The following is a 23673-nucleotide window of genomic DNA, read 5'->3' on the forward strand; positions in this document are numbered from 1 at the left end:
AAAAAAATTAAATAAATAAGTAGCCTATAAAGATTTACTAGGAACTCAAACTGTAGCGATGTTTACCTGAATATGCTGATGTGCACAGTGTTTTGGTGTCAAATCGGACAGGAGCAGTTTTCAGAACCTGAGAAAATAAGACAAGTAGCTGGAGATTTGTTGAGATTTTAAAGTCTCTCATAGTTTTATGCTATATACTTACTTTTGGGTTGTCTATAATAGGAGTGACAGTTAGATCTGATTCTGTGTATAAAAGATCTTTAATGTAGCTGCCTGCATCATTATGCAAATCCTCTAATGCACTGCTGTCCTGAAATACACAACACACCCAATTCAGGGAACTATATATGTACTAAAAAAGTCAGATGTATTAGTGACTTCAAACCCTTGTTCTTGGGTTTACATTTAATGCTTTTCCTTGGATACACACTGCATACCATACAAAGTATTAATAATTCAAGATCTAGAAAAGACATTATTTAATTAGCCAGTAGATGGAGTTGTAGTACCATGATAAGACATCGTATACACAAAAATTATTCAGGTATGACAGAGACTTTTCTATACTTAGACTATAAATTTAGGGTTAAGTGTGTTGTGTGTATTATATCTCACTTGAGTCTTGATTTCTTTGTTCTCTGCCTCTTTGGCAGAGCAACTTGTTCTTGGAGTTGGACGTGAACTGTCAGAACACATTCAATAAACTTGAGAATCTTTAAGTGAAAAACATGTTTAATAAATCTTTTATCAAATACAAGATTCTATTTGCACTGATATATTACATTCTTGCCATCTCTGATAATTATGAGCTTCAGTATAAAATTAGTCTGCATTAAAAAGCATACCTGAGGAGGAAAATGGACTCTTGGGCATCTGTGACCAATAGAGATTTGGGTCTAAACTCAATCACATCATCTATGATATGAAAGATAAAATCATATTTATGTGAAGCATCAAAGTGAAAAGCATATCCCAGCAAAATAATAATAATAATAATAATAATAATAATAATAATAATAATAATAATAATAATAATAATAATAAATAGGAAGACAGATAAACAGATCTTTTTTTAATTATTAGTATCCTTCATGAAATTAGCAAAAATGATTAGAGAAAATAAAGTATTACCAATAATTAATAATAAAAATTCTATTTTTCTACTCAAACAAGTTATTATTTATGATGTTTTCAGAACATCCTTTTTAGAAATACTTTTTCAAATAAGAATAATAATAATAATAATAATAATAATAATAATGACTAATGGCATCATGACATTTTTTAAAAACTGAAATATCTACATGTGGACACTCCAATATAACTTACTGTATGTGATACATTAATTCTGCTCATGAATTATTACACATCGCATTGCTACCCAATCAATTACCAGTTCTTTTCAATCAGTCTTCTCAGTATTTCCATAATGGCAGACTTGTGCTCATGCTGCTCCATCAGTCTTAACTACTAACTAATCTGGAATAGGGATGAGTTTTCAGTGTTCATCATGTCCTGATGCTGCCTGAATACATCATTCAAGATTAGATAATCCCTTTTTCCCCTGCTGCAACATCTGCAGCATGATCCATGAGTGTGAATACATGCAAAAACTCATGTACAGCAAGGCAATATTTTGAAAAGCCACATAGCAGATGCATGGTGAGGATAGCAAACATATAACTGCATACAGAAGCTCTTACAGAGCACTATACTCTGATCACACTGTGCAGTGTGTGTGTGTGTGTGTGTGTGTGTGTGTGTGCATTACCACCTTAAAGACACATGCAACTACAAACAAAGTACTCTGGATCTTTCCTTTCACTGTGTCGCGGTGTATACACACATATAGCATTGTACACTCACAATACAGACATATGTATCATGGAAGTAGAGTAGCTTACATGGAGTCTCGTGCCTTCTGATTTACCTAATGTGAAGGACTTGCTGAGGTGTGGATTACTGGGTCCAATGGCCACTGTCTTTGCATCAGCTCTGGTTTCTGAAAGCCCTGACTCCAATTGTACACTAACACACAGACACACATACATACAGTTTTTGTGCATGTTTTGATTCATATGTCTTCCATTTAAACTGTTGGAAAAAGGAAAAATTTCTAGTGATTTCAACTTAAAGAATTTTTTAAAAACTATTTGTTAGGTTGCTCGGTAACAACCAGAACCTCTGTTATGGCCTAAATTGAGCCATGGAAAAATGTATGTAGTATACTGTGCAAAATTGTTCCCTTTGCTACTTAAGTGTTCTGAGAAGGGTTTCCGCTAGATTTTGGAGCATGGATGTGGGAATTTCCCATTTAGCCACAAGATCATTAGTGAGATCAGGTCCTGATGTCAGATGAAGAGGCCTGGTGCACAGTCAGCGGTCTGGTTCAATTTCAAACATGTTCAGTGGGGTTAAAGTGAGGGCCCTGTCCTGGTCACTCAAGTTCTCCCACTCCAACAGAGGCAAACCATGTCTTATGGAACTTGTTTTGTACACAGAGATATTGTCATTCTGGAACAGGTTTGGTTTAGGCCAAAGTCCAATGTCCAAATTAACCTTATTACTGCAGCATAGAGAGACAGTTGTGCAATTCCCACTTTGTGGGAGCAGTTGGGTGAAAGTCCATATACTGGGGTGTGATGGTAATACTGTCCACATACTTTTTGCTATGTAGTATACAAAAGGTGTACGCTTGAGATTACCACCCAAGCAACACAAAAAGTTATGGTTTACTATCTGGTTTTGTTGGTTAGAAAGAGCATCACAATATGCAAAGAGAAAAGTAACTCTATGTAGCACAATAATGGCCCATAAATGCTCTATTTCATAATGTAAAAACCTTCAAAAATGACACGTCATTTAATAAAAGAAAAAAAAAAGAAAAAAAAGAAAAAAGAAAACGGCATAAAAAAATGTGTTTTAATTCTCTTGTATAGGAGACAGAAATATATCTTTACAGATACAAAGATAGAGAGAGAAATAAAAGAATAAAAAGCACAAAGAAGCACTCTAAAGCACTGTGACAGCAATGTCAATTACCTGCGAAGTGAGGTATTTTCATCTGCATCTCCTCTTGAGGAAAAATCCATTAAAAATGCTCCCTTCCAAAATGGGTGCAGCAACAACTGTTCCCAGTTTAGCCTGAACAGAATATAGGACAGTAATATTGTTAAGTGTCCTCTTCTAAAGCTCACACATGTTAAGACTGGTATAGAAAAGGGCACATACTTCACTATAGGTCACATTTAATACTATTCTAAGTGCTATTTAATCATCAGAGTAAGAGCACTAAAACTGATTGATTCATTTATTATGACTGCAATAAAAAGAGAAAATCAGTAGAACACCATGCAATTTTTATTTTGTGGTGAGATACGCAGGCAAAGAGGGATAAGGAAAAGCACAAATGATTATTATCTGGCACTGGATAATGTTTTATATGTTCAGCTATGCAAGTATACTTAAAATGAACCTGTTTGAAGGATCTTTCTGCAGCAGGCCTAATACGAGGCTCTGGAACTCAGGACTACACTTTAAACAGCTGGGACCTGGAAGAACAAGCACATTGGTGCATTAGAGGTTTAGATTTAAATCTGAAAGGGTCATTACTAAATGTCTGACAACCGCTGCTTATAAACCTTTTTGCACCAAAGGTGGAGGATCTTCATGCAAAATGAGCTCAACCAATTCACTAAATGTCTCAGAGAAGAACGGTGGCTTTCCTAAATGAAAAATGAAACAAGAAAGGAAACAGTTTACAGCAGTACTATATATGATGGGTATTGTTTTAATAATCTAGAATTATTTCAAAGGGAGTATTCATAAAGATCATATAGAAAAAATACTGTAAGTAATGACTATAAAATTCACAACTGAAGTCATTTTAACATTAAAGGAGAAATGATCTGTTCAAAAGGTTCTGACCTGTAAACATCTGATAAAGGATGCAGCCCAATCCCCACAGATCACTGGAGATGCTTGTGCTCCCTCCTCTCAGCACCTCTGGAGCACAGTACAGTGGAGAGCCTGAAGAAAGCCAGATCAAAGCACTATGAGGACAATCTGTCTGATCTCAAACAAATCTGTTAGGATAGAATTGCACTAGCCTATGTTTGACCAAACAGAATTAATTATTTTGAAAATAATTTGCTATTGCCATCTGCCATTAGAGCAATAACTGTATGATCTGGGAAAGTAACAAGAAAGAAACCATAGCCCATGTTTAAGTGAAAACCTTGGATTCGGTTCTTGATATTTTGTCCAGACATAGCACACTCTTTGTTTTCTCCTCCCTCTTCTGACATCACAAGTGCAAAATACTCCTCTAGGCTTTCTCCTTGAGCTTTTGCCAGACAGAAATTAGAGTATTTCAGAGTACCTGGGCCATCCAGTAAAATCTGCAGGCATAAAATCTTGTTTATTCAGAGTAATCACACTCATTCTTACATTCAGGCAACGACATTCTAGATTCTGAACTGATATTATACAGACATGAATACAATGCTCTTTATGGAACATTGTTTCAGATGCATAGACATTGTACCTTAGCAGGGCTGAAGTCAGAGAAGACTATGCCAGAGTCGTGCATGTACTTGAGACCTTTAAGTAAGTCCATAGCAAATTCTCGCACAACATCATCAGACAAGCATTCATCTTGGGAAATAACTGCCTCTAGTGATCCTCCTAAAGAAATATATTATTTTAATACTAAGTATTTTTATTTAGAACATACTAAGTTGGTCTTATTAAAGACCAACAACTGCAGATTCATTATAAGTCATTACAATACTTGGACTGACAGAACAACACTACTTGCTGAACTCATGAATGTCAGCAAGAGCTCAGACAATTGTGTGGTGAAAAATCACCACTGACCCTTCGCACCCTGGACACAACTTCTTTCAGCTTCTCCCTTCTGGCAGGTGCTACAGAACTTTGTTTACTAAAACTGCCAGACACAGGAACAGTTTCTTTCCCCAGACCCCTTATCACCCTGATTAACAACTCACCCTAAGTATATTCCCTGCTTCATAGCATAAGTACTGCATTATCTGAACTGTCAGTCATCACATCATCTGTGAATGTTACACACACTACTGCTGCCGTATATTTTACAAAAAGCATAATATTGCACAATATTGTTATTTGCACTTCCCACACTTTATATACATAACTGATCAGTCAGATATTCTGTATTCAAATTTAATACTCATAATGTCTATTGTATCACATCTGCATTGTCTTGTATAGTCTGTATTATCTTGTATAGCATAGTGTTATTTATATCTGTACTTTTGAGAGTCACAAACAGCTGGAACCAATTTCCTTGTGTGTCAACTCACTTGGCCAATAAACCTGATTCTGTTTCTGATTCTGAGTAAGAACAGCAATCTGAACTGATGGATTTGTAAGTAATCCATATCAATAATCCAAGTAAATCATATAAAGGTTTCAAAGCCCTTACCTGTGCACAACTCCACCACCAGCCAGAGATGATTACTAGTCTCATACCACTCATAGAAAGAGACCACATTATCATGTTTCATATCATGTGCAAGTCTTACCTGTTAATACAGTGAAGACAGTATGATTGTATAGCACACAGAAAAGATGTAGATCAAAACAATGGCTATAGTATATACTGTTAATTACAACATATGTTAATCAAATTGCAAGAAATCTTCAAAGCCTTATGTTTATATTCTGATCTATTTCAGGAATATTTTCCACTTTACTCACATGATTTGTCAGCTTAAGCCTCTTGGATTTCTCGCTACAAATAATTGCCACAAAATAGATGCTTCCTTTCCTTCTGCCTTTGTAAACCACAGACCGGCTTCCTCTTCCAATTTCTTCGTACAAAATGAAGTTTTCCATCTGAGATTTTCACTGCAGAGATTCATTTATTTATTTATTTTTTTAATTTGTGTGATACTCATTTATGGTAAAACACTAGATACTAATCAGATTTACAGACATTGTATATATGACACGTTACTAGTTCACCTACTGTGGTAAATATACAAAAACATTAGCACAGAACGATAATGACACCATCATGTACTCACCTGTAGTTAGCAAGCTAGTTAGATTTGCTAACGACTACAGTACTTACAATGCTAGCCAACTTCAAACAGAAGTTTAAACCCAATAATAAAACTCTTTTAAAGTCAGTAATACGAATGGTACCGGGAGAAAAACAATTAACCCCAAATATTCCACAATTTTACATAAGAATTTGTTCTCACCTAAGTAAATCAAATAAACAACAGTTTAATAAACCGCGCGAGCACCAACAGCTGTCAAACGGAAACAAAGCTGGACCAATACACTTTCAAATTTGGGGTGTCTGCTTCGATAATTGCAACAGATCTGCTTAAAATTCCTGTTTTTACAAATATTTTAGTGCTAATCCTGTTTACAAATCTAATATTTAAAAAATTTAGGTTTAGAAATTCGCTAAACTTTTTTTGTTTTATTTGTTTCTGTCTTTTCGCACTGTTCATGCACCCCTACTGTTCAGAGCTCCCTTTGTTGCTAGGTTACCGCGGAGCACGCGATTACAACAAGTAATGAATGACACTTATTTCAACGGTCGCAGCAGATCATTGTGCACGCGCGGAAAAACGAGTAAAGCGCCGCTGAACAATAGATTAACTACATAATGTTAAAATACCTTCTTCTTCTTCTTCTTCTTCTTCTTCTTCTTCTTCTTCTTCTTCTTCTTCTTCTCTATAACGGTCTACTGTTTAAATACAATAAAGTATAATATGTGTTGTGACTTTAGGTGAATAATAAAGACTAAGTATTTAATATCGTATTTGATGCCCGCCTTTAAAGACTTATTATAGATTTAAAGACTTATAATAAATGGAACAAGTCACCTGATCATCCATCACTGTAGCTCCTTAAAAAGAAAATAAATTAATAAATAAAATAAATAAAAATAATAAATAAAATAAAATAAATAAAAATAAATTGATAAATAATAAATAAACAAATAAATGAAATTAAATAAAGAAATAAAAGAAAATAAAGTAATAAATAAATACAATTAATTAAAGAAATAAATGAAAATAAAATTATAAATAAATAAATAAATCTTTATAGTCATTTAAATATTTTAAACATTAGCTCACGCTTAATGATTATTTTTTTAGCCAATAGGAAAGCAAGCCCACACATGCCCCGCCTCCTCCACAGTGATTATCAAATAAGCTTAAATTTAAAACTTAATTTATTTCTTTCATTTCTTAAGTATTCATAGATATTTCATTATTTAGGCGTGTATAAACACAGTGTTTATTTTTTCTTTTAATGATGTTATTCATTATGCTATTTATTAACTTTTTATTTTAATAAATAAATAAATAATGTACTGCGGTGGTGCTCGTATAATTCCACATGCTGCCATTAAAAACGTAACACTTTAACGTTTTCGATTAATGATCAATTTACTTATTAATTGCATTTTAAATGGTTAAAATGATTCTAAGATATTTTAGCTGTTTCTGTCTCAGCTCAGGCGGTTTGGGGGGGTGGGGCGTGATGACGTCACAGTCGGAGGGGGGGTGTATGGTAACGGCTTGTGCTGCTGTGCAGCGGCTCTGTTTCACTCACCGGCTTTTTTTTTTAAACACCCCACACGGTTTTAGGCTTTGCGTTTTCCTAATAATGTTTTCGCGGTGAAAAGCAACTTTCCCCGTTTTTTGTCAGGCAAGAAAGAAGAACGTAAATTGTCAGCAGTAAATGAATAAGGACGCTCAGTGAAAACTTAACGCATCAGTCTAGTTTTTCCGTTGGGCGTCTGGTGATTTAAAAGAGAACCTGTTTCATGGCCCTGAGACGTCTTTCAGCTCTGGGTTGAAGTGTGCTGGTTTTTTAAGGGACTTCAGGGGAGATCCTGGACTTCAGTGGACTTGTAATTGAGGTTCATTGTGAAACACGAGGTTCATTGTGGACTTGAAGAGAATAAAAGGACTGCAGTGTACATGGATGTTGGGCTGAAGCACATCACCAGGGATCTACACTGTCCTCTGTTACTGGTGAGTCTCACTCACTGACTCTCTGTCTGTCTGTCTGTCTGTCTGTCTGATGTATAAACTGTCATTTATATGTTTGTAGCTGCTCAGTATAAACGCTTTCATGAGGTCCAACCTGCTTTGTGGTTAGTTTGTGTGCATCACATGAGTTAAGTGTCATGTGGGGTATTTATTTTTCACTCCTTGTTTATGTACTGTACAAGTCACAGTGTGCAGCATTAGTCAGTCATTTCTTTAATAAGCTTTTTCTAGATCTCAAGCAGATTAATATGAATCTGATTACAGATCCTGTTAATCTGCTTAATCCAATTAAATCTTCTTTCACCTCTAAATAATCCTGATCTAGAGGTTTTGAGTCATTCTCTGTTCTCAAGTTCCTCTTTCTCTAAATCCTGGTCACGTCGTTAAAGTGTAACTTTAACAACTAGGAAATCATGATGCCTTTAAGTTAAACCTGATGCTCGTGTAAAACCAAACCTTGTCATAGACTAGAAATAGACCTGGAAATGGAGATTTCATCAACAGCTTGTATTTCTATTTATATTGAAGCTATCATGCCAGTCATGTGGCTGTCTTGAGGTTGCTGTACCTCGTGTAAGAGGAAAACTGAAAGAGAAATCAATCTATAGTTACACTTTCTGTATGATGTGTAATAAATGTAAATAAATCCGGGGCATACGCTTGATGTAACATCTAATGAAGAGACAACTGAGAAACTGAAATTTATAGCCATGCAAACAAATTGACTGCAACTATCTAATTAATTAGGTGAAGTGATTATAGAGGGAAAAATACTAACAACACACTCGTTCATATACTTATTGTTCGTTTCAGTTTGGAGAAAATCAGAATTAGAAGTCATCACAAACACTACAATTGACCTTTGACAGTTTATTATGGCGAAAGTTTCCCAAAAATGTATAGTTCTTGTCAAAATCAGCATTTCTTTTATGTTAATGGTGGGAGTTGGTTTAATATTCATAACTTCATAACTTAAGATGTGTGATATGACTATGTTCAATTATTAAAATGTGTCTGTGGCCTGTAATCACAGAGCATTATGGAGTACTGTGATACTTCACATATTTTGGTCAGTTGTGCTGAAAATATTCATTGTTTAATGATATGCCGGGGGCACGGTGGCTTAGTGGTTAGCACGTTCGCCTCACACCTCCAGGGTCGGGGTTCGATTCCCACCTCCACCTTGTGTGTGTGGAGTTTGCATGTTGCCTCGGGGGTTTCCTCCGGGTACTCCGGTTTCCTCCCCCGGTCCAAAGACATGCATGGTAGGTTGATTGGCATCTCTGGAAAATTGTCCCTAGTGTGTGATTGCGTGAGTGAATGAGTGTGTGTGTGTGTGTGCCCTGCGATGGGTTGGCACTCCGTCCAGGATGTTTCCTGCCTTGATGCCCAATGACGCCTGAGATAGGCACAGGCTCCCCGTGACCCGAGGTAGTTCGGATAAGCGGTAGAAGATGAATGAATGAATGAATAATGATATGCCAAGTTGTTTTATGAACCAGACTTTGCTAGTCCAGCTCGCCTTCTCTCTCACAGACATGCGACCACATTAATAATAGTTAAGAGTAGGCAGTTTCTTAGCTTTCACTGCTTTGCTTGGCAATATAGCAGCGATGTTGACAACATGGATTACAGTAAGGATTAGGAATTACAATGGGTTTAGTTGCAAAAACATGAAAACAATTACAAGCAATTACCTGGAAAAATCATGATTATGATAAATGACTTTTAACAGCACACTATATTAAGCTTTCCCGATTAAAAAAATATATATATACTAAAAGGTTAATGATAACCCAACGATAACGGTTTATGTACATAATACACATCTAGCCCTCTGTAGTGTGTTTAAGGCAGACAGATGATCTGCTGTACTTGGTTACTGCAGCAGCTGTGGCAGTGTTTTTATTTGTCAGTCAGCTGCTCTGTAACTGATGGAAAACTAGGTGTGACCTTTTAATCTATTCACTATTGTTGCGTTTTCTTTTTGAAAGAGCTGTTGTTTCCCTTCCTGTGCTGGGCGTGATGCAGTCTGGTTCAGGAAGTTATATCATTTGCATTGGTTAAATAGTTCGTTTTTAATGCATTTTTTTTTAATGTTTTTAAAAATGTATTTCACTCTGGACAGAAATTATTTTAAATGGACTTTGAACAGCAAAAAGAGGCTTTGTACCTATATAAACCAGAGTATCAGCCCTATAGAGTATGACACACACACATTTGCTAAGAAAAGGGCAGTTAGCTGTTTTTTCTAACTGCTGAACAAGGTCTTGTGCCTTTCCAAAAGATGTGTGGCTTTCTCTGCTGAGACACGTGTTGTGTATACTAGGACACCCTGTGTTGTGTTGTGTTGTGTTGTGTTGTGTGTCCTAGGACTGTTCTGCCCCCTTTTTTAGTATATTTATTTTCATTACGTTATCTATTTTAATGGTCTTGACATTACTGCACATGCTTTGGCTGTTCCCATTTCACTTAATGTATTTGTTATTGATTGTATTTTAGTGTGCATGGGCTTCAGGTCTATAGACCAGACACAGAGTCTAATATTGAACAGATGCAGAGGATTTGTCTTACTTAAACACTCACTTTACCTCACTCTCTTTGTTCAGACTCCATTACAGAAGTGTTCCCAGAACATCGAACACTTATTTGTTTTGTTTCGTACTTTATGGCTCTCTTACTTTGACTGTTTATCAGTTTTGCTGTGCACTTTGAATTCAGTTCCTGTGTCTAAAAGAAGTATGTGCTGTGGCAGTGGCTCAGTGTCATACTGGTAGTATTGGTTTGCTGGTTTGTCTCCACCCCATCCCCATTTTTTATTAACTTTTCTCTTATGGGGTTTGGGGAAGACCTGAAGTGGTGTCATATAATGATGCTGACGGTTCATTTCCCCAGGGAAATAGGCAGCTCTTTGCCATCTGTGCTTCATTGACTAAGTGTCTGATTAGCAGAATATTGAACTGGTTTTTCGATCTGTACACTTTGTGTTGTTGAATGTATGACCACTCTAATAAGGTAAAGTGCATAGTTCTAATCTATTACTTCTAATTCTAAAACTATTGCCTTGTCTACTATTGCCTTGTCTGACTCAGTATGAGCGTTTGTCGAGGCCATAGACATCCTGCAAAAACTCAGTGCAGTAAGTCATAGAGCAATGCTATTAATAGACCTCTCTTCCTGTTCCTCTCTCTTAAAGCTTTACTTTGTCTTCATGCTGTTTATAAAAGACACAGTTTCTGACTTAGTTCTAAATAAAAAATGATAATTCCTAATGTCTATCCTGGACACTTAACTTCGTGTATATAATCATGAGTCCACATTATTTTACAATTAACAATGTTAAAGGATTATGCATACATTTGTGTGGCCTGTCTAAGGACTGGTAAGGACTTTCCTAATGTTCTACACATTGCATTGTTCATTGTTTTTTTGCTTGGCTGTGCCTATTATGGAACTGTGACTTTGAAAAACAGGCAGAAATTGTCATCTGAAATCATTATCATTGATCAACGTCCTGTCATCCCCAAAGATCTCTTCACTTAAGAGACTCGCTGAATATTCTTCTGTCCAGAGCCTCTTCTCCTCCAAATACTTGTGCATGGAGTACAGCTGCTACTCTACTGCTATATCTTCTTCTGCTAACTGTCTTCCTTTCTGCCTTCCACGCAGTCGCTCACCCACTAGCCACAGACTTTGACATATTGCCTGTAAGCACCACACATTCACACCAACTTTGTCTCTAAGCAGTGAAGAAATGCCATGAGCAGTGATGCGATCAGAGATTGCAACAGAAAAGACAGCTAAGACATTTCTGTGCTACACCATTTCTCTTTTTCATTCTTGTCTTACTGTCATATGCAAGTGCAACCACACGATGAAATGACAGGCCAAGAGAGCAAATATTAAACATGCAGACTTTCATGATTTTATTGGTTAACATTAAAAACACCTGCCTAATATTGTGCCATCAAAACAGCTCTGATCTTTTGAGTCACGGCTCAGTGTGATCTCTGAAGGTGTGCTGTGGTCTCTGGTACCAACATGTAAGTCAGGAGATGGGACCTCCATGGATCAGACTTGTTTGTGCAGCACATTTCAGTGATTTGCGATTAAATAGATATCTGGGGAATTTGAAGGCTACAGCATGACGTATTCGTCAAACCATCCCTGAATTTCTGCACTGTGGCACTGCTTGGATTACATTTGTTAGGTGCTAACCAGTGCATACCAGGAAAGCCCCACATCACATAATATTTTAGTGATGCTCTAATCTTCACAATTTGGCCCTAGACATAGTCACTCAGATCCATATTCTTATGCATTTTTGAGATGAGATTGTGTTGCGATAATCAATGTTATTCACTTCACCTGTAGAGGTATTAATGACTGGCTGATTAATTATGGCTTAGTGGAATATGTAATCTGTGTGGCAGAAAATGAGTCTGTATCTTGATGGTGAATGTGTAAAAGAAGAAGGTGTGCTAAGGCCCCCTGTCTGGCTGCTATTTAAAGCAGAAATGTTGTGTGTGTGTGTGTGTGTGTGTGTGTGTGTGTGACACTGAGAGTGACTCCGCACTTGTTTATATGTCTGTTGAGTACATTTATCATCAAACTGTGTCCTAATTTCAGCACGAAGCAGAGAAAACAAACTGCATGTGGAGAATTGTTAGTGTCTTAGTTAGTGACAATTCCTACACTACTGATCTGAGGCTTTTAATTTGGCATTGTTATAAACAGATTTTCTTTTACGGAAGCAAAGCCTTATCCTATGTTTGAAAACATTTAAAAAACTAAAACCTTTTGAACTTAACCTAGTTCTAAAACTAAAATTCTAATCCATTACCATTTGCATGCTAAAAGAAAAAGATTAATTTTCCCAATGATGTTCATAAGATTCCTGAAAGTTTGTATGTGGGAATGCTTCAAAACCCAGGCTATGTTTATCTAAGAACAGAGACCATATGACTCCAGGGAATTATTCCAAAAGCTGAGTCTAAGTGAGTTTGAACTGAATGCAGTGTCAACGTCCACAACAACTGATTATAATGTAAACATCAAATTTAGTAATTATTGTTGTCTCTTCATGGACAAGAAAGTCATTTGTATTTGCTGATCGAATGTTCACAGTATTTAACACAACATTGTTTTATCACTCAATATGTCTATATGATCAAACCTTATTCCTTCAGGGTCAGTGGGTGTATTTAGGATGGACCACGAGACAAATTTCAGTCATTGATGATAAGCGAAAAGGAGAATGTTGTTGCTACTAAAGAATCAGTGCTCTGAAGGGAAACTTAATTAATGCTTGGAGTCAATCTGAGAGCATTACGGCATTACACAGGATGCATTAGGGTATTTTGGGTATTTTCATTACAGCAGGTCTACTTGTATTTCCCATGCTTTAAATAAACCTGTTCTCATGGCAGAGGTGTTAGATTGGAAAGGTTTCTTTTTTGTAAGATCACCTTCACCTCACTGTGTACTTTTTTTTTTTTTTTATAACCCAGACCTGTAATCGATTAGATTTCAGACCAATCTGTTCCCTCTGACTTTAACACAGAATGTGTGTAACAAAAGGTGCTTCGCTTTTCATTTATTAATACCTTATTCGTGTCAGCTACCAAAGCATGTGGAGGTATTTTCTGGACAATTTTCAAAACACATTGCAATTGTGACAATTCAGATGAAAATGCAAATTGGGGATTTCTATGTATACCTTCAATCACACAAATGTAACGCGTCAGGTTTTAAATAGGAAAAGCAGAATCCATCTGCAGTTGTATTTTCCATGTCTTAATAGTTATGGCAATGTCATATAGAAATAAAAATGGTAATAAAACTGTTTGAAATTTGCCTCCTTGGCTCAACGTATGGAGACTGTCAATTAAAATTAAACCTCAGGTCGTTTGTGTTTGTATTTCCGATCCAACAAAGAATTTGATCAATCTCTTTTGAGTGTGGGAGTGTGTTTATATTTGGAAGAGACATTGGTGGTTAGTTTTCTGGAAGATAGTTGTCTGGAAGATAGTTCTTTACTGTCTCTAAGGTTTCCCAGTGTGTACAAGTGTGTATTCTGTACAAGACACATTCTGTAATGCCATTTCACAGGGAAGTGTGTAGGATGATGTGCTTTGCTGTGGGGTGTCATTTTTTTAGAGAGCCCTTACCCGGTCATGTTGTCTCAGTATTTCATACATTTAATTTCTATCCAGCGACAATAAATTTTGTTTGCTGGACTGGTCACTGATGCTATGTGTATATACCAAGGAATGCCATGGGTTAAGGGCTAGCTTTGGAGCAGTAGTGACCTCATTTCAGTGATCTGTTTGACCAGATACATAAGAAAAAGATATACATGTAATAATCTATGTATGCTAATAGCTGAACCGAGTGTGAATGGGTTCGATCCAATTTGATTAGTTTGACTGTAAAACAAATGAAGGACCAAAGCAAACTAGAGAGAAGGAGGAGAATTAGACAGGTTTATTTAAGCATGAGACATACAGTATCTCTATCATTTGTACTTTAGACCAATATTTCAAATCACTATTACATTTCTTGTGCTGAAAAAATTAAGGCATCATAACAATAAAGCTTTCGAACCCTGTGGTCTTTCCTGAACCTACATGTCCTATCACTGATCACTCGAGTGACACTTCAAAGTCACACCACCACCAGTGTGCTGCGACATAGTAGTAAATTACCCTGGCTCAGCTATTCTGTGTCTTTGCTGGAGGAATATCATGTGTCTGTGCTATAGTAATACCACAGGGCCTGAGGACAATGTGAGACTGGCAGGGTTGGAGATTCTCACACCATGCCTGGCATTTGTTCCTTCCGTCAGGAACACACAGAACCGATATTGTATGTGCTCATAGCCCAAAGGGGAAAAAGAACACCTTTTGCTCAGTACAGTCATACAGCAGTGTGTCTAGGATTCCTACCCTAATCCCTGTAGGTATTACATGCTCTAACTAAGACTGTCATGCCCCTTGCTATTAATTGATTATACATGTGCCTGAATAGACCGCAGTATCCAGATTTCCCAGCTCGAGCACTCACTGTGTAACAGCACTAATGGTATGATATAATCAATATTTGCAATGATATCATTTTTTCCCTTTTGTTGTTTAAAATTAGTTTTAAAAAGTCATACTTGCTGACACTTTTGTTGAGACTGCATTGCCAATACTGAAGTCTTCTGAACACTGGCAATTCAGAAAGCCTAGATATAATGCAGCCATTTCACTATGGTCTAGTTGATCACAACCTTCATATTTTCCAGTTGTGCTAATTAAAAGACATAAGCATACTGTAAATGTATTTTGGCTGTGATTTCTTTGACCTCTTGTACTGTTGATACCCATTTATGATAAAACTTGGCCTGAAATCTGTAGTTAGAGCAACTCCAGATAAACAGGCTGTCCATTTTTTACTGTATATTGAGTGGCATTTTTGCTGGCAAATTTGGATTCACCTTTTCGGCTTAGAGGAAAGAGTCACTATAAATCAGTGGCTATTCTGCCTGATCACCTTTATTGTATAGTGAAACATTTCTATCTTCAAGTGAGTGGTTTTCCAGACAACAACGTCTCCATCTAGATCAAGGAACAAGGGGTCATTGAATGATGTAAAAAAGATGTGAATCATCTACATCTTATATGTTATAACCTTACACAAAATAAATATCCTTTAGAAGAATTTCATTCTTGCAATACAATTCCAAAGCCTAGCGGTTCTGGTGTCTTGTAGTGGGAAACTTTACCAAGGTACTTAATACTGTTTTATTCGATAATATGTTTTGTTTTACACTGCTTTTAGACTACACTGGAAGCTCAGGTTCCCCTAACATTGCACCGAAATGTTTATAAAAGAATCTACAGTATATTATACATTAGTCTTGGTGGAATTCAATATTTTATTGAATCAAATGAACAGATACCTGAACAGATGGCAGTATTGTGTTGTCCCTCCATTATACTTTTGTAGGAACAGTGCAGCCTGTGTGGAAAATCTCCTTTGAAGCCTCTAACATAAAGCTGATAGACACTCTGTGAAGCCTGTGCATCAATTGATAACTGTCAGGTGTCTGTGTTCAGGTGTGTTTTAAGAGCACAATAGATCAATGCTCATTGGACAACAGACCTTGTACTGTATGCATGGCTTCACTGAGAGTGACTGGAGTGTGGGTGGGTTTTTATGAGTTAATAATATTAATATAAACCTATCAGTCATAATGCATGTCTAAAACGCACAACGCTCACTAACATTGAGTATATTTTGTGTGTGTGTATCTTATAATAGAAATAATAGAGCTTTTTAATAATGTTAAAAAATAATAAGATTTTTTTTTTAATACTCACCAGATAAACCTGCTATAATATTAGTCATCTGAAAGGGTTCCACGATTAGGACTGATCAACCTGACAGAAGGCACCGAGTTTAGGGACTGTAGCTTTAATGGCTTCTACCCAGCACACAGACACTGAGGTGACACATGGTTTTCCTCAAACATCCACTGTACTGTAGAATTCTGCAGCAGTCAGACTCCAGAAGGATAAGGGGAGAAGGAAATTGTGACAAAACACTAATGGCATTGGCATCAAAGCCAGTGTTTGCATTATTTGGTCTGGTTTACATTACTATCTGTGTCCCAACTGGTTCCGTTTGACAGGTCAACAATTTTAATATGGCATGTTCGTTAAGGTAAAAAGTCTGAAGCAGATGCATTAAAATGCTGTATAATGGGGACAAAATAACACCAGTGATGAATTTAACTAACTGCCCTGTATCCAAACTTCTCTTTCTCTTTTCTAGGCCCATGTTTCCAGCACTGACTGATCACTAGCTGCCAGTTTGTGTGCTGTGCTCCTGCCCACTGTGCTCAGCTGTGTGTGGGCACTGCCCTATGGCTTGTGCAGCTGATGTGTGAAAATCAGCCAAGCTGGACACCACAGCTTTGCCCCCCACCGCCTCTGCCACAGGCCTGCCCCCCTCAGTCAATCCTCAGACCCCACACCTTCAGAGACAGCACCCACAATCCCCAGCTAGCACCACTCCCACACACCAAGAGAAGCAGTATGTAAGCGAGGAAGCATCCAGCCTAGACAATGAGCTTCACAGGGATGCAGAAACCATCACTGGTAAGATTTTGTGAACTTAACTGAGTGTGTTGGTTTGTTGCCATTGAGTAACTTGGCAGTGAGCTTATCACAGACTGTGTGATTGAGTTGGAATTATTCTGTTTTGTCGTTGTGAGTGTTGTCATTCCTCAGAACTGACTTAGCATAGCAGGTGTTGTGTGATAACTGTCTTGGCAAATAAACCTCATCCAGAAGGTATGCTGGCAGAGTTTGTAATTAAAAAGTAGCCACATTACCGAAATATTTACATTTTTTTCTGGAATGAACTAGGTGTTCTTCTTTGGTTATAAGCTATATTCAATACATCTGTTTTTATTTCAATTTCTTTGCCCACATTATGATTTTATGTAAGTGAATAAATACTGCATTTTAAGTGGATTATTTTGTTTTGTTAAATAGTTTTAATTATTTCTTTAAAATCTATAAAAAATATTTATTTGTAATATTTGTACAGTAACAGTATTTGTACCATCATCAGATGTTATTGGGTATTGCACAGACTGTGACCTAGACACCTTTTTTAACACATGAAAGCAAATGAGGGTAAATCACCTGCAGACCATTCACATAAAAGAGTTTTTATTTTTAGACCTTTTTATGCCTCTACCTTTCATCCTGTTCTTGTGCCATACAAAGGCTTTGGATTTTATGTCCAGGAACTCGAGGCCCATTTTTGGCTAGCTATGATTTTGGCCGTCGGTTCACGTATGCATCAGTGTGTGTGTCTGTCCTAGAATCAAGATTCTTGTTTGTTTGATATGACATGAACGAGTTGTTGAATGTTGGTAGGATTTTATATTGAGTTATCATTTTAACCAGCTGATAGAACCAGTGGATTTTGAATTTGACAGGGTCAAGGTCACAATGAGGTTAATTGTCTTAATTAGTTTTTCTTCAATAGCTTACTTCACTTTTTTTGTTAGGGCATTTTATAGATTATTTTAAGTGTAGTTCTGGCCTACAAATTGGTAACAAGGTAGACCACCAAGTGTAGATTGTCTAGAATTGGTGGTGGAGGAGGCTGTGGATCCTGTGGTGGTGGTGCAGGAGGCTGTGGTGGAGGTTACACACTAATGGATCTTGTAGTTAGAATCTCTGAGAGGAATCTCATTGTCCCTCAGTAAAAGGCTCTAATCACAATTCCTCAGTGTTTTACTTTACATCCTGCAGCTTTACTTTAGCCATACCTACATACACTGCATGCATGCACCCATACATACATGCAGACATGAAGTATTTGTAATTCAGACATGTGCAACATGAAAGATTTGTATATTTGTATCTCACACAATTAGACTTGCTAATAAGATGTTATGTACAAAAATGGGTAAAACATTATTTTTTTCCTCACCACAGATCCTGCTTCAGGTTGGATGTGTATGTGCATATGTGCTGAACATGGACTTGGCTCAAAGTTAACTTTGTCATTCATTTTCATGGGAGACATGTGGAGTGTGTAGACAGTCCCTCCAGGATTTCACAATAGTGCAGTTGCAGCAGTTACTGCAACATGGAGGATCTTGCAATTTTTCAAACTTTCCATGATTTACGACAGATTTGGGTCAAGATATTTAATGTGACATCGTCACAACACATTCAGCTAAAGCCCTCTTCCATTCACATGTGACAATCATGAGTACAGCCATCACAGAAAGTAATTACATATGCATCTTATCTGGTAGTAAATTAAAAGAAGAATCATGTGCTTGCAATTTAGGAAATTTAAGTTTACTGCCAAAGAAAGCGCAAAAACATGGATTTGGAAGTTTTGTTTAAAAAGCTACTGCAAAATCAAGCATTTTTGGCTGCAACAATCCTGTAGGGACTCTTTACTGATACTAATGTGTGCATTATTCCTGTTTGTGTTTCTTCAGCTAGGATTGCACATTAATTATGCTTTTTTTTGCTGACAAATGCTTTAGTGAATGGATTCACTGTAACATCAGACTGAAGTGAGCTGAGTACTGAGTGTTTGGCACTGACTAAACTCCAAACTTAAGACACTGTAGTGAGTTTTACTCCTGCTGCTTGGGACCCATCGAGTCTACACTCTTCTCTTCTTCATTCTTGTGGCGCTCGGTTGTGTAACACGGTTACAGAAGAACAAAATGCAGGCGATTTGAGGGTCATTTTTTTGTTGATACAACCTCCAAGAGAGAGAAACATTTATCTCCACAAAAAACAAGGCTCTCTTATTAAACCTGAGAGCACTTCAGCAACAACACTTGTTTAGAAGGAACATTCATTCAGCTAATCCTGTGATGTTATTACTCACTTACCAGGCTTGCTTAGAAACAGCTGGAAAAGGCAGTATTGTAGTTTCCTCCTCCAATAAAATCACCTATTTGTGAACATGTATAAGAAAAAAGGGACCTTGAAGAAACAGCATTGAAGACCCTTCATCAAATGTCATTCCATACTTGTAATAGTCTTTCTCTTTTGCATTTTATTTCTCACAATTTGCATGCACAAATCTGATGCAAATGACACATTTAAAATCAAGTCTTAAATTGATGCTCTCGTGCATGAGCTAATGATTCAGCGCGCGGCTGGCCAAAAAACAACTGAACACTTAATAACCAATTACAACCCTAAATCTGGACTCCTACATGATAGAGGGTTGTAATTATAGAACTGTTCACTGAACATGGATGACAGGGCCGGAAATTAAAGCTGTCAGGGTTTTCGTTGTTAAATGTAGTGTTCTTTAGTACAGAGCCAGAACAAGAAATGCATCCCAGTTTAATTACTTAGTGTTGTTGAACCTTTATTTATATTTCCTGTGTGATTTATTACAAACAGTACAAACTGTGATTTCCTGTTGGTATCAGAGATTCAAATTAAGCACATTTACATAGTAGAAACGTCCGTCTGCATGTCCTCCTGTTTATCTGTTCCCATTATTTACATACAGCCTGAGTCCTGTGGCTGGGTCGCTTAACATGACACACTGAATTTTAATAGACCTTCTAGAGCTTACCTCTGATCAGGGTCTGTGTATGTCATTCTCTTTGAAGCCTGAAGAAATACAATGGACACTTTGATTTTATTTTGATTGCGTTCTCAGTCTTATAGTGACGTCTGAAATGATAAGAATCTAGATTCAGTTTTGCTCTAAAGATTTAAACGCTGATTTCGTCATGTCTGAATAAAGAAGGCACCACATACTCTCCCGCTGTGTATTTAGTTTTATAAAGTGAGGAATTAGAACTTTTGCAGTTTGGTGTATTATTCAGCCTCCTCACATGGCTCACTAATGAAGTCTGCCATCTTTAGGCTGTTCAGGGAATTATACTGTGCTTCAGAAACTTCTACAGGGATCTTGTTATTCTTGTGGCATTTCAGTCTTCTTGGTGGCCATGTGCCATGTCCAATAGGGTTTAGCTAGGTAATGATAATACCTCATCAAATGTTATAACATATACTTCAATATGTTTCTCTATAAGTTTGCATATTCTTCCAGTAGTGATGTTTGTGTTTATGTTATGAATGTTTATTTGTTTATAAACAGTGTTTATTTGTCTGCTGTCTGTTCATTGTATGACAGTACAAGTCATTGTTTCTTTGTGTGTGTTTGTGTGTGTGTGTGTTAGAGAGAGAGAGAGAGAGAGAGAGAGAGAGAGAGAGATTGACTGAGTGAGAATCTGAATTATCAGTACTTGTCTAGTCGGTTTCCAAAGCTTTTGCACATTCGGTGTGTGACTCACATGAAGAAAAGATTTTGTTCAGTGTTTCCAAGGCAGAGAGCCGTGTGTGTTTGTGTGTGTTTCGTATTTCCATGGTGATGGAGATCACATAGTTCGCTGTCCGCTGGATGTTTGCCGATTCTGACTTCACCGAGCTTCACTCTCTGTGTGGTTCTTTCCTCATACACTTCACTTATTATATTTATTCCGTCTCCCTATCAGCAGATTACATAAAGCTCTGTACATTGTCTAATCAATCTGTAGTTAAAGTTGTGGGATGTAATATTTAGGATGTAGGATTTGCTGTGTCCTTTTTAAATATGTCTTAATCTCACAGCTGTCAAAGTGCTGTTCTAAATGTGCTATACAGAGAGGTATGAGGATTTCTTACCAGTGTTTGTTTGCTAAGTGATGTACAGTATATGGATGCTGTATATTCTCACAGCATGATGGGTGTTTGAGTGTTTTAATGACACACTGAAGTGTGGGAGTGTGTTTCACCATTATATTTTCATTTCCTCATTGTGTTCTCTTCTTGCCCCTATCTGTTGCTCTCCTCTTGCCCCTATCTGTTGTTGATTTTGTTGGTGGTGTTTTTTGTTTTTGTTGTTGTTATGTTTTTGGTTTCAGCAGTTAAACTGCTTTGACTTTCTCTCTTCAGTGAATCCCCGAGGGCTTTCTAACTTCCTGTATTTCTAATGCACTTACCCCAGCTGTTCATAGAAACTGCCCTCCAACCAGCTACTTTCATTCTGTATATCCAAACCTCAAAGTCCTGTGAAAGAGGACAATGAGTGCAACAGGCTGCTGCTTGCACTGTAATCCAGTCTATGTTTAGTGAGGGGCATGTGACTGGTGTCATCAGCATGCCAGACATGACTAGGCGTTCACTCCTCTTCTCCCTCCCTCCCACTCTGCCTCTCTCCCTCCCCTCACTCATTCTCTTTCTGCCCCGGACATGTTCTCTTGACGTCCAGCCCTTGTTCTGAAGCAGTGGAAAATGTAAGTTGGGCGTGAGGAGAACAAGTCAGTGGCTGCAGAATCATGAGTAAGTACTGAGACCGGACATTTAAAACTTTCAGATACTTCAGTTCTTTCTGAGAGTGGACAGTGATAGATTTCTGGACAACGTGTCGCTTTTGGTTGAACTTTTCCCTGCTGACCTACAGTCATGATAAGGTTAAGGTCAAGCTGCCTTTGTTTGTAGCTCCTTTCACTGTTTCACTTGGAATGAACTTTGTGTGTTTTTCCTTTGTCTAGCTTGTTAAAAATGTATATTGTTGTCTTTTTTCCTGTTCTGTACCATGACCTGTCAGCTGATGGGCTTTCTGTTTTAAGTCAAACAAAGCAACACATGTAGGCAAAATGCTCACTGCTTCTGTTTTTTACAATGAATGTTTGTAATCTGGATTCTGTTTGCTCATGTCTTCTTTGGATATCAGATTACTTGAATACTTTTTTTTTTTTTCTCCAAAATGTTGACAAAGCAGCTGTTTCTTATTTGAGATCTATCCCAGCTGTGGTGCTCAGATGTCAGACTGCTGGGAATTTTGTTTTAGGGTGTCATGTCACAGAGGTCAATGTGAACAAATAGGACAATAACACTTTGACTGGGAAGCGCTGTTGAGCATGCACATTAAAACACAGCCCCAAAATAATCACAAGCCAGACAGAACATTCACACTCACTCATCTGTCCTTTAGATTGGACACAAGCAAGGGACAAATGCAATGTAACCTGTCACACTAATTTTGGATTCAAGTCACAGGGCTGTAGTTTTATGTTTTGCAGCTGTAGTTAAACATATTTGAGGTATTAGTAACTTGCACTAAAGTGCAGTATTGCATCAGTCCATCACTGCATGTAGTTGCAAAATCTGTCCTGATTTTACTAGATAGTTATGTACTGTATGTGTTATCATCATGCAGCAAGTTCTAGCTTGTAGTGTTCTCTTGTGTAATGCTAATGCCAGGATTAAATAACACAATGGTCAGCCTGGGCTATAATCTTGTTTAAATAATAATAAGAAAAATACATGCATATAAATAAATCAAGCCTGCCCCATGTACTGCTGTCTGAGATTGGTTTTTATCTACTAGGTTTGTGATCCAGTCTCCTGTCATTTCATTCACTGGCAGTAGGTTTTTCATATGACTTAATTCAACACTTAATTCAAGATGTTACAGTTGTACACTGCAAATATTAGAGCTCACTTTAACTTTAGTAAACCGCACAGTGTTTCATGGCTTGAGATCTTGACGTGACATGACGTGACGTGACATACGGCTAAGTATGGTGACCCATACTCAGAATTTGTTCTCTGCATTTAACCCATCCAACGTGCACACACACAGCAGTGAACACACACACTGTGAACACACACCCGGAGCAGTGGGCAGCCATTTATGCTGCGGCGCCCGGGGAGCAGGTGGGGGGGTTCGGTGGCTTGCTCAAGGGCACCTCAGACGTGGCCCGAGACTCGAACCCACAACCTTCGGGTTACGAGTCAGACTCTCTAACCTTTAGGCCATGACTGCCCCTTTTTCTTTCTTTTTTTTTTTAAGATCTTAAACCTGCACCAGGTCATTCTTAAGCCAGTTCAACACAACGTTTAGCAAAAGCAGAGAAACTAAAATTGTAACTAATTTTTTTTCTGTGTCCTTTGGATATTAATTATTCCCTTATTGTACTGCTGTAAAACTATTTACACACTGCGAAGGTTCTTTGTATTAATTCAGGTCCTAGTTAAATCCAGTTATTTGATATGGATTGACT

The 23673-nt window shown here is 37.4% G+C and overlaps 2 protein-coding genes across 8 annotated transcripts in view; one reads left to right on the top strand and one right to left on the bottom strand.

Moving 5' to 3' along the window:
* The window catches only part of ulk4 (unc-51 like kinase 4), an 84508-nt gene extending 78154 nt beyond the window's left edge, over nt 1–6354 (bottom strand). Inside the window, exons 1-14 of one of the 3 annotated variants that reach the window (XM_060870121.1) lie at nt 6252–6354; nt 5743–5892; nt 5468–5567; nt 4547–4686; nt 4238–4400; nt 3928–4029; nt 3642–3725; nt 3476–3551; nt 3043–3144; nt 1931–2028; nt 846–915; nt 616–682; nt 203–310; nt 67–127 (exon numbers count right to left, since the gene is read on the bottom strand). In XM_060870121.1, the coding sequence (XP_060726104.1) occupies nt 67–127; nt 203–310; nt 616–682; nt 846–915; nt 1931–2028; nt 3043–3144; nt 3476–3551; nt 3642–3725; nt 3928–4029; nt 4238–4400; nt 4547–4686; nt 5468–5567; nt 5743–5880 (1309 nt within the window). In that variant the 5' untranslated portion in view covers nt 5881–5892; nt 6252–6354. Of the gene's footprint in view, nt 1–66; nt 128–202; nt 311–615; nt 683–845; nt 916–1930; nt 2029–3042; nt 3145–3475; nt 3552–3641; nt 3726–3927; nt 4030–4237; nt 4401–4546; nt 4687–5467; nt 5568–5742; nt 5893–6071 lie in introns of all 3 variants that reach the window. The other 2 variants (XM_060870119.1, XM_060870120.1) reach the window with 2 other exon arrangements.
* Nucleotides 6355–7635: 1281 nt separating this feature from the next.
* The window catches only part of trak1a (trafficking protein, kinesin binding 1a), a 39022-nt gene continuing 22984 nt past the window's right edge, over nt 7636–23673 (top strand). For 2 of the 5 annotated variants that reach the window (XM_060870128.1, XM_060870127.1), the window contains exon 1: nt 7636–8048. Coding sequence is in view for 1 of the 5 variants with exons in the window: in XM_060870125.1 (XP_060726108.1) it covers nt 21943–21946 (4 nt within the window). In the remaining 4 variants the exon portion in view is untranslated. Of the gene's footprint in view, nt 8049–17008; nt 17213–21846; nt 21947–23673 lie in introns of those variants that run through there. The other 3 variants (XR_009648450.1, XM_060870125.1, XM_060870129.1) reach the window with 2 other exon arrangements.

This window comes from Tachysurus vachellii, chromosome 5, assembly GCF_030014155.1.
Source record: "Tachysurus vachellii isolate PV-2020 chromosome 5, HZAU_Pvac_v1, whole genome shotgun sequence".
Lineage (NCBI taxonomy): Eukaryota > Metazoa > Chordata > Actinopteri > Siluriformes > Bagridae > Tachysurus > Tachysurus vachellii.